The 17200-nt window shown below is 46.3% G+C and overlaps 1 protein-coding gene across 9 annotated transcripts in view; it reads right to left on the bottom strand.

The window, feature by feature from the left end:
- The window catches only part of OSBPL3 (oxysterol binding protein like 3), a 151881-nt gene that overhangs the window by 59939 nt on the left and 74742 nt on the right, over positions 1-17200 (bottom strand). For 5 of the 9 annotated variants that reach the window (XM_027872133.1, XM_027872138.1, XM_027872135.1 and 2 more), the window contains 5 exons: positions 8112-8279; positions 6150-6270; positions 3953-4056; positions 3711-3803; positions 1838-1994 (listed from right to left, as the gene is read on the bottom strand). In XM_027872133.1, coding sequence (XP_027727934.1) covers positions 1838-1994; positions 3711-3803; positions 3953-4056; positions 6150-6270; positions 8112-8279 — 643 coding nt within the window. The remainder of the gene's footprint in view (positions 1-1837; positions 1995-3710; positions 3804-3952; positions 4057-6149; positions 6271-8111; positions 8280-17200) is intronic. The other 4 variants (XM_027872136.1, XM_027872140.1, XM_027872137.1 and 1 more) reach the window with 1 other exon arrangement.

The following is a 17200-nucleotide window of genomic DNA, read 5'->3' as shown; positions in this document are numbered from 1 at the left end:
AGCCGAGGGAAGCCTTTCTGCTGCTCCGGAACGGCTGTGATGATTCCGGCCAGGCTGCTTCCCAAGCTGGCACATCCAAAATAAATGAGGCAGGGAGGGTGGGGAGACCAGCGGCCGACCCTTTCCTTGGCAGATGTGATCGATGGGATTCTCCCCATCGGTGAGCCAGAAGACAGCTCCCACAGGATCCAGTAGCTGCGCCTTCGGCACCTGATGAACTGGGGTATCATTGGCAGCTGACGCAGGAATGTCAGCACCACAAACGTGTCAACTTGAAAGGCACCCAGGACAAAAGTGGTATGTTCAAGGCTTCCAAAGAAGAGTGGGCTCGAGGAAAACATCACACGTATATTCATTCATTCATTCATCTAACAAGCACTGATTAAGCACCTACTTTGTCAGCCAGCCGGTATTGTGCTGGTAGAGTCTTGGCCTTGGGGTCAAGGAGCCCTGAGTTCAAATCCTACCTCAGACCTTTATTAACTTTGTTGTCCTGGGCAAATACTTAACCTCTGGCTGTCTCAGTTTCCTCATGCACAAAATGGAGATACCAAGAACACGTTTCTCTCACAGTCCTTGAGAGGGACAAATGAAATCGCATAAGCCAATCATTTTGCAAAGAAAGGATATTGATGCAATTTTGTCTCAAAGGTTGAGAATTATGACCCAATAAATTACCACAGTCTTTTAACTTGTCCTTGAAAGCAAAGCCCTTCTTTTTGATGTTGGTATTCTATATGACTGCAAGGCATGGAGCACGGAGGATTCTGAAGAGCTAAAAGCAGCCTTGTGCAGAGAAAAGAGTTCAGAGTTTGGAGCCAGAGGGGCTAAGTCCAAATCGTGGCTCTCTCCTATGGACCTACGTGACCTTGAGCAAATCACTTCTCCTCTCTGGGACTCAGTTTCCTCATCTGTAAAGCGAGGTAGATGGCCTCTAAGGGCTCATCCAGTGCTTGATGTAGGCTCCACCAGAAACGAGGACTGCCCAGAGGACACTGAAGAGGGCCATGACGGCCGCGAGCAGGCCACAGCAAGTCGGGAACAAGCTGCAGAAAGGACTTTATCTCAGGAATGTCTGCCGCTGGCTCGCTTTGTGTATGTATGGGCTTGCTTCTTGTCTCCCCCATTAGATTGTAAGCTCCTCGAGGGCAGGGATGGTCTTGTCCCTAGAGCTTAGTACAATAGCTGGTACACAGCAGACACTTAGTAAATGTTAATGGACGATTGAATGTGTAAGAGAGAAAGCTGGTCCAAAGGACCACCCATGGGCAGCCCACGGTCTTGATGGGGATCCCTGACTGGAAAAGAGAAATCAAGGAAGGTCTCAGCCCATCGGTGCCTCTTGTGGAGGAACTTTTGGAAGGTGAAGGAAGGGATGACGGGTCACCAGATGTGACCGAGAGGAGGACCCACATCAGAGAGACCGCAGATCCGTGGAACTACTGAGTATACACAGGAAACGGCAATGCAGACTTGGACTTGGCCTTGAGAATGGGGCGGGTTCAACTGCTGTGTTCCAGGGAGCTGATGCTCCCATGGAGGTGGCAGGAATTTTGGGCAGGGGTGGGGGGAGACAAAGAAGGAGACTGGCATGATGGCTCAGCGGCAGGCAGGAGGCCCTGGCTCTAAGCCTCAGCGAGGACACGTCCAAGTGGGTTGTGTTTCTGGTTGCTCACCCTCGAGTGCTCAGAAAGTGTGCAGGGATGGCTGGAGAAAGACCACCCACTTAGAGGAGCTAAGGACGCCCAGCAGTCAAGTCCTCTAGACACCGTGTTGAGAAACGCTTTTAGCAACATTCCATCAAGTATATCAAGGGAAAACAAATCAGTGTGCTTACCTTTGTGCGCAATGTGACACAGGTCTTCTTGCATTTTGGAAAATTCTGATGAGGTTTCAGAACCATCAGAATAATTTTTGTCTTCCCCAAAATCTAGCGTTGACAGATTCGGATTGGATGCATGAAGCCTGACTGGGCCTGAATAAGGCTTCGGGACCTGTGGGGACACCAACAGGAGGGTTACTGAAGGGGCAGAGCAGGGAAACTCTCCCCTCCCCCCAGCCCATTCCTTTCCCGCCAAGCGAGATGCCATAGTTGAGGTTCAGACAGTGGGGGCAGAAGCAATGCTCCAGACAGACGACACAGCCTCTCTCCTCTGTCCCTGGAGTTTAAAAAAATCCCAAACCTGAGGAGTTCTGAGAACCATCTCACCCCTAACAGCTTCCACTGGGGTGTAAATGGGCAAGACGTCATGTAACAAACAGGAAAGATGAGTGACAGAGGGGAGCTGGGTATTCTGCTGCCTTAGTCCTCCCAAGCAAGGGGCAGTGAGTGAGGCAAGGACTAGATCTGGAGTCAGGAAGTCCTGGGTTCAAATCCCACCTCCGATGCTAGCTAGCTGTGTGAGCCTGGGCAGGGGATTTAGTGCTTCTGAATCTCAGTTTCCCCATGTGAAAAATAGAGCCAAAATGGGCCCCTCCTCACAGGGTGGCCGAGAGGCTCAAACCACACAAGGTGTGCAGGCTGCTCACTGCCCGCATTCCAACGACTGTGTCTTGGTTGCTCTATGGACCCAGTGACAGCTGGCATCGAGCCAGATTATCCTTTCCCTTCTTGGAGGGAATGCATTTCCAGGAGACAGTTATCTGTCCCTGGAACATCCTTCAGTGCCTTTAAATAAGTGGGTGTGGAGAAGCAGCAATCAGCATCCTTGGAGGGAACACCCACATTGATAGGATCCCCGATTCTTTGGAGAGATAGCTTTGTCTAGTGATCAGTGCACAGGACTTGGAATCAGGAAGACCTGGGTTCCAATCCTGACCTTAGACACTGACCAGCTATGTGACACTGGACAAGTCAGCTAACCTCTTTATGCCTCAGTTCCCTTTTCTATAGATGAGGGGGTGATCTGTGATTCTCTGACCCTTGAGTCTTGGCTTTAAAGGTGGTCTTATACCATTCAAGCAGCCCCCCTCACCTCTGGACCTCCCAAACTTCAGCTCCCCACTTAGCCCTGGTTGCCAGGTACTCTGCCTGATAGCAGGGCCCAGCCAGGCTACTTTGGTCTAGTGGATATCCCTGTTAAACACGGCAGGCTGGGCTCCAAACGTGGCTTTGGAGTCCCACACACCCAGCGGCGTAGGAAGCTGCAAGCGTGACACGTGCAGCCCCTGGGGGAGGCGGTTTGTGTGCAGAGGGGACACAAGAAGCTGGACAAGGCTTTGCCCCTCAGCAGCGCTAGGCCTCTCAGATTCTGAGCTGCTGACTCAGCAGAGCCTCAGCGGAATCTGAGGCAGTGGGGAAGGATCACCATTAACCAAGGCCACACTTAAGCAGGGAAGGAGTGCTCAGACGAGTCAGAGAGAAGGGGGAAATGGAAAGTCCTTGGGCTGCCTCTGGAACTGCCAATCTGCCGCCATTTTCTGAAGTCAATGGAGTGACCAAAGCCCACCTTCCCGTGCCCCATGGAGGAGCTTTCTCCCATCTCTCCGATACGAAGCCAATCCCCATGGCCTTCATCATCTGCTCAGGACCTTTGGGGATGAGTCAATAACCAGGTCCTTTGGGATTGGCCCATTTGACCACTTAAATAAAGGTACTGGGGTATTCATAATTGTACTCCTAAGCACAGGTGGTCCAGAAGTTGTTTTTTTCCACAAAGGGCAGAGTAGGAACAGAGGAGGGGTGAGCATCCCGGGGGGGCTCAGGTTACCTGCAGCATTCCTTTGGCCTCTTTGCTAATAGCTCTCGCCCGCCACCGTCTGTGGGGTCTTTTTTCCTTTTTGGGACTTTCAAAAGCTCCACCCTTCATCACAAAAGAAGAAAGAAGGAAAGAGCGTGAGGCTCCACAGAATGAGTCTGTGGGGCCGGCAGAGCAGCACCAAGCTCCATCCCCAGCAGCTGCCAATGGGCTGCCTCCCATCTGGCAGGCCCAGAGGAGGGACTCACACTGACCTGAAGGGCGTTTATCGCCGGGGCTGAGTAGGTCCTGTGAAGGACCTCCATGCTCTGGAGGAGGTGGCTCATCTCCACCAAGTAGGTATGACAGTGGGCCAGATCTGGGGGAAGATGAACACGAGTGAAGCAAAGTGATGTCATAGGAGGGTAGGGTCAGAGCTGGAAGGGACTGCGGAGGTGAACTAGTCCACTTTTACAAAAGTGGAAACTGAGGTCTGGGGAAATGGAAGTGACTTGTCCAAGGTCACACAGACAATAAAGGACAGAGCTAGGATCTGAACCCGGTCCTCTGACTGCACAAATGGTGGTATGTGAACGGCAGGAATCTTAGTGTGCTGAAAGGATGGATGAATGAAATTTGGAGAGATGAAGGAAGACGTTTACTGGTTCAGCATGAAGAAGGCAGAACCTACGCCAGGGTATATTTACACAGTGAGTACCATCGGGGCAACAAAGACAACACTATGCGGGAGCTGAGCTCTGAGGAGCTGCGATGACTGATCTCCACCCCAGGCTGCAGACAACGCAACAGCCTTCTCTCCCCTTGCTAGAGAGGTGGTGGACAATGGGGACAGAAAATGGCGTACACTGTCCGATGTTTGTGTGGTTGACTCTGCCTAACCTTTTCCTTGTTACAGGGTCTATTGGGAAATGTCTGTGAGGTTTTTAAAAAGACATAAATTTTTTAAAAAAAGGATATGAAATCTTGCATCACATTTTGAATTTCATAATCATAAATTGAACAATGCAAAAAAAAAAACCAACCACACTTGTGGTTCTCCATTAACAAGTGCATGTGTGCTTTCCCTAAGGCCCATAAGATCCAATCTCCCCACCCCCATACTGTGTCAGAGGCCTCCCTCTGGGGTTTTTCATGCTTCCCAGATACCGATTTTTAGGACAGCTCCCAACTCGTCAATATCAACTACTCAGAAATGACTGTCACAATCTGACACCTGCTTGCATCTCCTGGGAAGGCTGCAAGGTCACAAGGAAGGCATTAACCCTTGCCCCACATGGCCGACATCAAAATATCACACTGTATCTAGAACAAAGCAGGAGGCTTCTCCTCGTGGAGGGTTCACACTTTCATGAAAAAGTGATATCTGCAGATTTGAAAAGGCATACTTGACCTAGTTCCCTGAGCCAACAGCTGGCTCTAATGTTTGCATTCTCTGTGAATCCTTCTGTCCCTGTTATCAGTCCACTGCTCTGATAGCCTGTGTCTTGATCTGGAAATCTCACCATGGACTCTGGAAAGGCCTCCATGGCAAAGGCAGCTTTCCAAGGTCAAAGTTGAGGCAGCCTGGGAGGACAAAGCTCACATGGCCATGGGGGCAATCAGACTGGTATTTGTGGAAGAGGGAAGATGAGTTGCCAGGTTTCAACCTGACACCTCTCGTTAGCTAAGAACCTGGAGAGGTCATCGAGTCCAACCCCAAGGCAGGGCAAAGGGCAATGGATTGAGAGCCAGAGGACCTGAGTGGAATGCTGGCTCTGCTAATCTGAGGCCAAGAGGTCGAGACGAGAGAGTGATGCTAGATGGACAATCTGCAGGAGACTTGGAAGCCAGATCAGAAGCCATCTAGGCCAACATTTACAGAGGAGGAAACAGAGGCCCACAGAGCCAAAATGGCTTCCTTAGAAGTGGGATCCAAACACCAGAGCCAGGGCATGACCCTCACTGCCAAAGCTGCACTGTTTTAGCTGTGACAGAGGGCAGTGTGGTACAGTGACAAGCATGGTGGGCTCAGAATCCGGTGAGGTCTGGGGGCGAGCCCAGCCTCAGGGGCTTATTAGCTGTGTGACCATCAGAGAGTCACTCTGCCTCAATAAACCTCAGTTTTTTTATTGGTGGCATGAAGCCTGTAGAACCCATCCCACAGGACTAGTAAAGCCTAAATGAGACAACGCACGTCAGAGAAGCCGGCCGATTTGAAAGTGCTGTATTGATGTCAGTTGCTGTGATTATTACTACTCCATTAGGGGACTGTGAGCTAGTCGCTTCCCTCTGGACCTCAGTTTTCCCATCTGAGGAAGCAGCAATCCCCAAGGATGCCCCTGCCCGGCATCTCCCATGCCATGACCTCTTCTCCAACCAATCGACTTCAGGGACAAAGAGGAGAAGGGAGACGAGAGAGGGGACCCAAACATCCCTCAGGATAAAAAGCGGCCCGAGCTCTAGACACTCTACCTTTGGAACATTTTTCCATGTCTTCGGAAGACTGTGTCCATATGGGGAGCCTGGCTTCTCCACAGCTGAACGACAAATTGCTTCCCGTCTGCAACGAACTCTGCTTCGATATACTGCTGCGCTGTTCCACAGACAACAGAGGCGATGAGAAATGCAAACACATCCTAGAAGTCTGGCAGAGAGGCTGACCAAGTGGTCTGCCCTGGGACGGGAGGGCAGGGCCTGGCATGGAGACCCAGTGGCCTCTGAGGCTTGGAGATTCTGACGCCCCATGGCCAGGGAGCTTGAGCTGACCTTGAGCTCTGTTTCTTGGCTTCCCCTCCTTCCAAATGACAACAATGTCACAGATCCAGCCAACAGTGAAAAATCACTTGGAATGTATTTTTGCAAATACCCATGGCCACGTGAGATCGTCCTTTCATGGTCAGAAGAAAAATTGAGGTCAAGCTAGGTGAGGGAGATAAGGAGGAGAGAGGAGACAGAGAGAGGGAAAGAGGGAGGGAAAAAAAGAAGGGAGGGGAGGAGAGGGGGAAAGAGAAAGGGGGAAGAGGAAAAAGAAGGAGGAAGGGAGGGGAAGAGAGAAAGGATGAGAGAGGGAAAGACAGAGAGGGAAACAGAGAGGGAGAGAGAGAGAGGACAGAGAGACACAGAGAGAGGGAAGGAGGGAGGGGGAGAGAGAAGAGAGAGGGAGAGATAAAGAAAAGGGGAAGGAAAGAGGGAAGGAGAAAAGAAGGGAGGAAAAGAGAGGAAGGAAGAGAGAGAGAAAGGGAGGGAGAGAGAGAAACACAAGCAAACACGTTCGGGGGAGGGGGTGTATTCTTTTCTACATACTCCTACTGTCTTACCTTTAGTAAATGATCTGGTTACCCTAGTTTGGACTGACTGCACAAACACAGTTAAATAATTAAGTATGATTAGAGGAGAAATAGTAACAAGGAAAGAAAGTCTCATGAAAGGATCAATGGACCATCTCATAAGACCCTGGGTTCAAGTCCCAGTTCTTCCAGTTAAGCAACTTAAGAAAGTTTTTTAAAGCTTTCCGAACCTCAGTTTTCTCATCTGTAAAATGGAGATAATAATACCGGCATGATGCAGACTAGATGAGACAACAATGTGCCCTGTACCAAGCACTCTATGTCTGTCTGTCTGTAACTTGTCTTCTACATTTTGCTGCACAACCGTGTATTCATGCATGTGAAACAGGTTACAGTCTAGTGCAAAATCTCAGAGTTGGACAGGATGTCAGAGGCCACCTGGTCTAAGCTGAACAAGAATCCTCTCTACAAATTCCCCAATTAAAAGTCATCCAGCCTTCGCTTGAAAATCTCAAGTGAATAGAGCTCACTACTTCCTAAAGAAACCCGTTAAACTTCAGGATAAGCCTCACCCCAAGGAGTCCAAACCTGGCCTCGAGTTTCCCTCTCACATCCCTGGCTCCTCTCTCTGGACCCAATGAGAACAATCCTTGACCCCTTGTTTACATGGCTACCCTTCAAATACTTGACAGTTCTCCCATCTCCCCACTCTGACCTCTGAGTCTACTCTTTTCTGGGATAAACATTCTCAGTTTCCTCAAATGATCTCCATGTACCAAGAACTCAAGGTCTTTCACTGTACTGGTCACCCTCTTCTGGACACTTTCCAACTTGTCAATATTCTTCCCAACACGCAGCCCTCAGAACAAAAGACTCCAAATGTGCTCGGATCAGGACAGAGCAGGGCAGGACTATCACCTCCCTTGGTCGACACTATACAAATTCACCACTTTCCATTCCTTCTTCCCAAATCCTTCCCCTCCACAAATCTAGGTAATGGGGGTGCCAGGAGTCCTTCCTTCCTTCCTTCTTTTTTTCCTTCCTTCCTTCCTCCCTCACTTCCTTCTTTCCTTCCTTTCTCCCTCCCTTCCCCCCTTCCTCCTTCCTTCAATGCCTAGATTCCCATTGCCAAGCCATCGGGTATTACCTTCCTATTTGATACAGAGTCAAGTACTCCAGATGCAGAGTCCGAGACAGTGGACGCAGAGAAAAAATGGTTAACATCCCGTGGGAACATAGCAATCTCATTTTGACGATATACTCGGTGGTGACGCAGCTTGGCTACCCACTCGTCAAAGACTTCCTCGGACTTTACCTAAAACAAAGAGACTTGAGGTCATGGAATATGTTAAGCACAACACTGAAAACGATCCTTAGCCATCAAAAGCAGATCACTGTAGCCCCACCAGTTCTTCATTTAACCTCCGCTGGAAAACCCCGTTGTGAATAGCACATGTTAGAGCTTCCGTAGTTTGGATCCTACCGATAGCCCAATAGGACCATAAATGTTGGTTGAATTAAGCTGCATTGGAATGGCAGGATTCTAATCTACAAGGCTGGAGTTAATGTTACTTTGGGGTGGGGGGAATCTGTGGAGGAAATGAGAAGTACATATATAGTCACACGGGATGTTTGGCAGAATCTGGAGTAAGCCCAACTGATGCACTATTTTAAAAACAATCACTGTTGCAATAAAAAACAAATAAGTTTATTACTAATGATTTTGACCTGCCTTCCAAAGCATTTATAGGATTCTCTAAGACACAAGCCAGGGCAGCTAGGTGGCACAATGGATAGAGCACTGGATCTGGAGTCAGGAACACCTGAGTTCAAATCCAGCCTCAGACACGTACAAGTCGCATGACTCTGAGCCAAGTCACTTAATCCTGCTTGCCTCAGTTTCCTCATCTGTAAAATGAGCCGGAGAAGGAAATGACAAACCACTCCAGTATCTGCCAAGAAAATCCCAAAGGGGGTCACGAAGATTTGGACACAATTGAAACAACTGAACAACAACACAAAAAGACACATGCCCCTAGTCCTCTCTCTTTGGCTCACCAGGTGTGCTGTGCATTCTCTCTCTGAACAATACAATAGAAAATATCAGCAGGTACTAAACGTGCCCCTGGGGCTCAGGGCTTCTTTGTTCTCTTGACTTTTCACCAGGTCAGAAGTCCCTTCCTCCAATTTGGGCAAGTGAGCAGGATTTCACAATTCTTGATCCAAAATTCAGCAAAACATTTATGTTTTGGTATGAAATTGCTAACCTGCCTCAAAGGTCCAAAGGGAAGACGCTCCTTGGGCAGAAGATGACAATAAAAATATTACAATGGTTCAGTTCTGTCTAACAAGCAGTCCATGAGCACCCACTATGTGCCAAGTGCTGTGTTTGGTGCTGAGGCTACAAAGACAACAAAGATACACCAGACAAAAATGCAACAATCTCTCCCCTCCAAGGGCTTACATTCTACTGGGATGATACAATGTATTCACAGAGAATTTGATACAAAATATATACACAGTAACTTTGAGGGAAGGGAGGTATCAGGAGGCATCTTGTGAAGGAAGCTACATGTGAGCTAAGAATCATGGAAAGGGTTCTAATTCACGTGATCCGAAGGAACAATTGTGTCAGATATGGCTGTTGGTTTCAGCCCAAAAGAAAGATGCAATACAAATTCGAATAACATAAGCACTTCATTATTGGCACTAACGAGAACCTAGACTTACCAATGCCAGCTTTATTACTATTATTAATGTTAATATAATTCAACCTCCTCCTTGCCCCAGACTTTAATGGTGATGAATTCCAACTCCTCTAGAGACTCAAATTAATAGCTACCAAGTATTTTCATAGACTCGTAATGGGGTTGGTGGTAAACATGTGTGTGTGTGTGTGTGTATTTTTTTTTTTTTTTAGCAATTGGGGTTAAGTAACTTGCCCAGGGTCACACAGCTAGTGTTAGTGTTTGGTCTGAGGCCAGATTTGAACTCAGGTCCTCCTGACTCCAGGGCCAGTGTTCTATCCACTGCGCCACCTAGCTGCCCCAGTGATTAATATTTTCAAAGGTGAGATGGTTGTTTGTTTTCATTTACTAGACTATAAACTCCAGGAGGGCTTTTTTCCTCTCCTTCTTCCAGAATCAGTTATTCCCTTTTTTATCCTTTATCATGGAGCACAGCAAATGTCTCTGTACACAGAATGAAACAAGCCCAGGAGTTCCCCAAGCATATGAGACCCCTGATTAATTTCAAAGTTGAAAAAAAAAATCCAGGCCAATTATGTTAGGGCTTTCGTTAGTCGTATGGCCTACAGAGGGAATACGTGTTCCTATCACCTGCTTTGTGCCAGATACTGCCCAGAGTCACACAGCTAGTGAGTAGCTGGTGTAGAATGAAGGTGGGGGGCAGTCACATGGGAAGAGACAACAGTCATTTTAGAAAGGTTTCTGGGGATTTTTTTTTAAATAGAGGTTCATGTTGGAATCGTAGCCAGAGACATGCTGTTTCGGGAAGATGAGACACGCTTCCCTCCACTCCCATCATCTCATATAGCAGCTTACCTAATTACATATTAGGGAAAAGTTTCACATGCCAGTTTCTTCAAATTCATTTCCCTCTCTAGATGAGGTCAGCACATCCAAGTGTTCATGACAGATGGATTAGATTGGACAGTGAAGTCCACCATTTTAAAGACTTTTTCCAGGGCAGAGCCAAGATGGCGGAGTGAAAGCAGTGACTTGCTTGAGCTCTCCCCCAACCCCTCTAAATACCTATAAAAAAAAAGGCTCTAAACAAATTCTAAAGCAGCAGAACCCACAAAAAGACAGAGTGAAACAAATTTTCAGCCCAAGACAACCTGGATGGTTGATGGGAAAGGTATGTCGCGCCAGGCTGGGAGAGGAGTACAGTGCAGCATGGGTGTGCATGCCGTAGCGAACCTGGAGCAGGCCTCAGAGAACTGAATCACAGGCAGCTGGGGTGGTTTCCAGACTTCTCAACCCATGAACACCAAAGACAACTTAGAAGATCAGTGGGAAAAGTCTGTGACTGTGGTGAGAGAGGAGCTAGGTCTCAGCCGCAAGCCCGGAGCATGGCCTCTGGGGTAGCGGCTGCCTCCTGAGCTTCCCGCCCACAGACTGAGGGGGAATCGCGTGGCTGATCAGAGGGGGATTGCAGGGATCTTGTTGCCAGTGCTGAGGCAGGAATCTCTTGTGTTGCCCATGCCTGGATCTGGGTCACAGTTCTGAGGGGGGGTCCTGGGGCGAGGAGGAGTGCTGGTGCGGTAGAGCTTGTTGTGGCAGTGGAGAGGAAACACCTTGCCCCTTATCATACCACCTTGGAAGAACTGAAAATTTACAGGTCCCTAGAAGCAGCTCTGAAAACAACTGTACAAACCCCCGAAGCTTGGGACAGTACATTCTCCACATTGGAAACAGACTCTCACCTTAACAAAGAGTTTAAAACTCAAGTAATTGGCTGGGATCATGAGCAAGCAGCACAAAAAGAGTCAGAGTATATTATCTTACTTTGGTGACAAAGAAGATCAAAACATACAACCAGAAGAAGACAACAAAGTCAAAGGTCCTACATCCAAAGCCTCCAAGAATAATATGAATCAGTCCCAAGCCTTGGAAGAGCTCAAAAAGGATTCTGAGAAGCAAGTAAGAGAAGTAGAGGAAAAACTGGGAAGAGAAATGAGAGTGATGCAAGAAAATCATGAAAAACAAGTCAACAGCTTGCTAAAGGAGACCCCAAAAAATACTGAAGAAAATAATACCTTAAAAAATAGCCTAACTCAAATGGCAAAAGAGGTCCAAAAAGCCAATGAGGAGAAGAATGCCCTAAAAAGCAAAATTGGTCAAATGGAAAAGGAAGTTCAAAAGATTACTGAAGAAAATACTTCCTAAAAACTAGAATAGAGCAATTGGAAGCTAGTGACTTTATGAGAAATCAAGACACTGTAAAACAAATCCAAAAGAATGAAAAATTAGAAAACAATGTGAAATATCTCATTGGAAAAACAACTGACCTGGAAAATAGATCCAGGAGAGAGAATTTAAAAATTATTGGACTATCTGAAAGCCATGATCAAAAAAAGAGTCTAGACATCATCTTTCAAGCAATGATCAAGGAAAACTGCCCTGATATTTTAGAACCAGAGGGCAAAATAGAAATGGAAAGAATCCACCAATCTCCTCCTGAAAGAGATCCCCAAAGGAAAACTCCTAGGAATATTGTAGCCAAATTCCAGAGTTCCCAGGTCAAGGAGAAAATATTGCAAGCAGCCAGAAAGAAACAATTCAAATATTGTAGAAACATAATCAGGATAACACAAGATTTAGCAGTTCCTACATTAAGGGACCACAGGGCATGGAATATAATATTCTGGAGGGCAAAGGAGATAGGATTTCAACCAAGAATCACCTACCCAGCAAAACTGAGTATAATCCTGCAGGGGAAAAAAATGGTCATTCGGTGAAATAGAGGACTTTCAAGCATTCTTGATGAAAAGATCAGAGCTGAATAGAAAATCTGACTTTCAAATACAAGACTCAAGTGGAACATGAAGAGGTAAACAGGAAAGAGAAATCATAAGAGACTTATTAAGGTTGAACCATTTACATTCCTGCATGGAAAGGTGATATTTGTAACTCATGAGACCTTTGTCAGTATTAGGGTAGTCAGAGGGAAAAAATTATATGTATGGATGGATAGATAGATAGATAGATAGATAGATAGATAGATAGATAGATAGATAGATAGATAGATAGATAGGTAGATAGAGGGCACAGGGTGAGTTGAAGATGATGGTGTCATATCTGGAGAATAAAATTAAAGGGTGAGAGAGGATTATACTAGGAGAAGGAGAAAGGGAGAGGTAGAACAGGGTAAATTATCTCACAAAAAAAAGAAAAGAAAAGGCTCTTACAGTGGAGGGGAAACAAGGGAAGGTGAGAGGGAATGAGTGAATCTTATTCTCATAGGATTTGACTTAAGGAGGGAATAACATACACACTCAATTGGGCATGGAAATCTGTCTTACCCTACAGAAAAAATAAGGGGGAAAGGGGACAGGAGAGTAGGGGGATGATAAGAGAGGAGGGCAGATTGGAAAGGGGGTAATCAGAAATAAATATTTCTGAAGAGGGACAGGGTTAAAAGAAAGAACAGAATAAATGGGGGACGGCAGGATAGGATTAAGGGAAATAGAGTTAGTTTTTCACAGCATGTCTACTATGGAAGTGTTTTACATAACTGCACAGGTATAACCTATATTGGGTTATTGCCTTTTCAATGAGGGTGGGTGGGGAGGGAGGAAGGGAGAAAATTTGGAACCCAAAGTTTTAAAAACACATGTTTAAAAAAATGTTTTCACATGCAACTGGGAAATAAGAAATACAGGAAATGGGGTACAGAAATCTATCCTACCCTACAGGAAAATAGAAGAGGAAGGGGTAAAAGAAGGAGGGGAGAGATAGAAGAGAGGGCAGACTAGAGGAAGGGGTATTCAGAATGTATGCCATCTTGGGGTGGAGGGAGGGGTGAGATGGGGTAAAAATTTGGAACTCAAAATCTTGTGGAAGTAAATGTTGAAAACTAAAAATAAATAAATTAAAAAAAAAAACTTTTTCCTAATGAAAGGTACCACCCAAAACACACTTTGCTCCCAACTTTTTTATATTCTCATTCTCCAGGGTAGAGAGGTCAACATCTAACAGAATGACCAAGGCCTGACTCTGTGTGCAGATCCAGGTCACCCTCAAGAAGTCACTTCCCCCTGTCTTTGTCTGTTAAAGGGAAGGAGCATAGTTAGAGTGGACCAGATAATCCCAACGGTCAAGAACAATGCTAAACATGCAGGGTCCAGCTTGCCTGGTACATGGGACGTGTTGAATAAATACTTAACTGATTGATAAGCACAGTTCTTGAGGACTCTATTATGTGGGGTTCCCTATTAGCCCTCTACATCTTCTACTCTCCAATGACCACTCATCAGAGAAAGTCTAAATTGTGTACATTATTGTTTTAGTATTAAGTGTGTGGGGGCAGGGTGGTGTAGTGGACAGGGGGTCAGCCTAAGGGTCAGGCCACACGTGGACTCTCAGCAAGTCCTTTATCTTCTCCATCAATCACCAAAAATGATGAAGTGCCTACTGTGTGCTAGGCCCTGGGGATCCAAACACAGGTGTGAGACACATTCCCTGCCCTGAGGGAGCGCACATTCAGTGCCTTGGAAGAACTTGATGGGACCCTAAGTTACAGACAAATGGCGGACCAGCCCTGGGAGAAGGAATTCCCACAGCCAGGAGCTCCTGACACTGGGAGAATCAGAGCTCTCGACCAAAGAAAAGCCACTTTTGAGATTCTCCTGGGTAAAGGACAGGCCCCGGACCCTCTCTGCCAACACAGACCGGCACCTTTCTGCTACTTGGAGCTTCACTGTATTGCCTGGAGCACACACAGAGAAGTTGATCTACATGCCCAAGGTCACACAGCCAGGATGTCAGAGGCAGGATTTGAAATCAGCTCCTCCTGGCCGCAAGGCCAACCCTCTTTCCACTAGGTCAGGCTACCTCGTCTTTAAAAATTAATCTTGTATGTATGATGTACATAAGCTAAATCTCTATCAACCAGAAGATTTCATTTACACAGAACATTCTGGCCCCTGTTGGAGCTGGCCAGCAGAAAGTTTACTAAATAATGCTTCTTTGAGTGTAAATGAGGAAATAACCTACACTCCTTCAGGGTACAGGATGCCAAAATAACAAGGGGAACTCATTTCTTTCACATACAATTCAAATAGGAAAAATTTCAAAGCCACACTGTCCACAAATTTGTATAATTATAACCCCCCCTCCATCCAACCAGCAAACCCACACACACACACACACATGCACACGCACAAGCACATGTATACACACACACCCACTAGAATGTCAAGATTTAAGAGGTAAGGAAGCATTATGGTTCCACCTGAGAGCTAAGTGGGAATGAGTTCTACAATTACTCTCTTTTTGAAGATCACCCATACCCATGAGCGACCTAGGAATTCACTATCTCCTAAGTGGTCTTGGGCCCTAATCAACCAACTGACAAGCATTTCTTTGTGCACCTGCGTCCTCAGCTCTGCGTTAGGTACTAAGAGGTATATGTGAGAAAAATGACTGTCTCTAGGGTCATGGAGCTCTAGATCCATCTAGTTCTTGGCCCTCATTTTACAGATGAGGAAACTAAGGCTCCGAAGGTAGCTGACTTAATCTAAGGTCCCAGTCACTTTGACGTATCTCTGGTCAGTTTCTCTACCCTCAACTCATGAGCCTGGGAGCATCATCTTCTGTTGCTGGAATGCTCTCAGACAGCGCCCCCAGCTTTTGTGAGAACGGATTCTGCTTTTCATCTGCTCAGAGGCTTGAGATCAGCTAGGGTCAGGTGACCACAAAGCCCGTGAGCCCTCCGTGCCCTCACCTGATGAGGTCCCCTTTGGATCCTGACCATCACCCAGTCTGCTAGCTCTCCCTCCCAGCTTTGCGTCACCTACAAATGTCATTAGTAGGATGTCTCTGCCTCAGACCACAATACTGATCATTTTAAAAAATGCACAATCAATTTGGGGGAAGAGAATAGTATGCCTTCCTCTCAGTGTAGGGAATCACCCTGAGCTCTGGCGTAAGGGGGCATGAATGGGCTGACCAATCGGTTTCACAGCCTGTCAAAAGTGGCTCCGAGGGGCAGCTAGGTGGCTCAGTGGATAGAGCACCGGCCCTGGATTCAGAAGGACCTGAGTTCAAATCCGGCCTCAGACACATAACACTTACTAGCTGTGTGACCCTGGGCAAGTCGCTTAAACCCCATTGCCCAACCAAAAAAAAAAAAAAAAAGAGTGGCTCAGAAAGCTAAAGACGGAAGCAAATCTATTAGCTGAGCTTCCTTGCTCAAGAGAAATCAGGTAGGAATTCTGGAAAGTCCCCCAATGTTAGGAATCTAGCAGAGCTCTCTAATTAGATTGGGGCTGGAGATGGAGGCCAGTACCTCTCTTGGAGACCAGCCAAGGTACGTGAGGCCTCTACTGCGCACAGCTGATATGTTTTCAGAGACACAATTTGACCTGCCGAAACGTCCACAGGGTGATGAATGTTTTGGCCACAGAAACTCTTAAAGAGGATTGATTCACTTGCAATTTCAAACTGCATATTCAATTCACTGGGCCTCTCTTTTTTGCTTTTATTAATATGTGCTCATGGATATAAATTTTCCTCTAAAATGAATGTCTTATGTGCATTCCATAAATTTTGCCACGTCCTATTATTTATGATTTTCTTTAATGTAATTTTCCACTGACTAATTTGTGGAGGGGATGAGATCTACATCCTTGAATGGAATACCCACACCAAGGAAACCTCAGCTCTGGCATATCATTGAAGTCGATTTGGATTTGCATAATAACGAGTCACAACAGATTTTGAATATAGGTCATCAGCAGAGTGTTTTGAGATCCTCAAGATAGAAATCATTACTTTATGAGTCCTTCATTTGTAGTATTATTAATAACAACGGTGATTGTTATATCATAAATATACATGATATAATTATTCATGTATTGTTAGATTCCCTTATATTGCCTTATATCTAATATAATACAATGGCATTTAATACAATATAACAACATAATATGATATCACGTCACACAGTGGACAAAGTGTTGGGTCTAAAATCAGAAAGACCTGAATTCAAATCCAGCCCCAGGTACTTATTAGCTGTGTGATCCTAGGCAAGTCACTTAGCTTCTGTCAGCCTCAGTTTCCTTGGGGATGATAATAGCACCTACCTCTAGGGCTTGTTGTGAGGATCAAATGAGTTAATATTCATAAAGCCCTCAGCCCAGAGCCTGACACACGTTAGGTACTTAATAAATATTTCCATGCTTGCTTGCTTCCCTCCCCTGTAGTCTTATTCACACTCCCCATGTCCCCAAGTGCAGATGAGCACCTTCTCTGGTCTTAAGAGCTTTTCCTAGGGCAATGTCAGGTTAGGTGACTTAGCCAGGGTGGCACAGTTTGTGTCAGACATGGAACTTGAACCTGGGTCTTCCAATCTTCAAAGCCAGCTTTTCATCATGGTTCAATAATACAGCACACTAAAGTTTGCAAAGCACTTGATTTACATTTTTCCCTTGGGCCCTCCCCACAACCCTGGGAGATGGGTAGCATGGCTATGGTGCCAAGGTCACACATC

The sequence above is a fragment of the Vombatus ursinus genome, unplaced genomic scaffold, assembly GCF_900497805.2.
Source record: "Vombatus ursinus unplaced genomic scaffold, bare-nosed wombat genome assembly UNPS02014799.1, whole genome shotgun sequence".
NCBI classification, from domain to species: domain Eukaryota; kingdom Metazoa; phylum Chordata; class Mammalia; order Diprotodontia; family Vombatidae; genus Vombatus; species Vombatus ursinus.
Note: the sequence above shows the minus strand (reverse complement) of the source record. Positions and strands in the feature narration are given on the sequence as shown.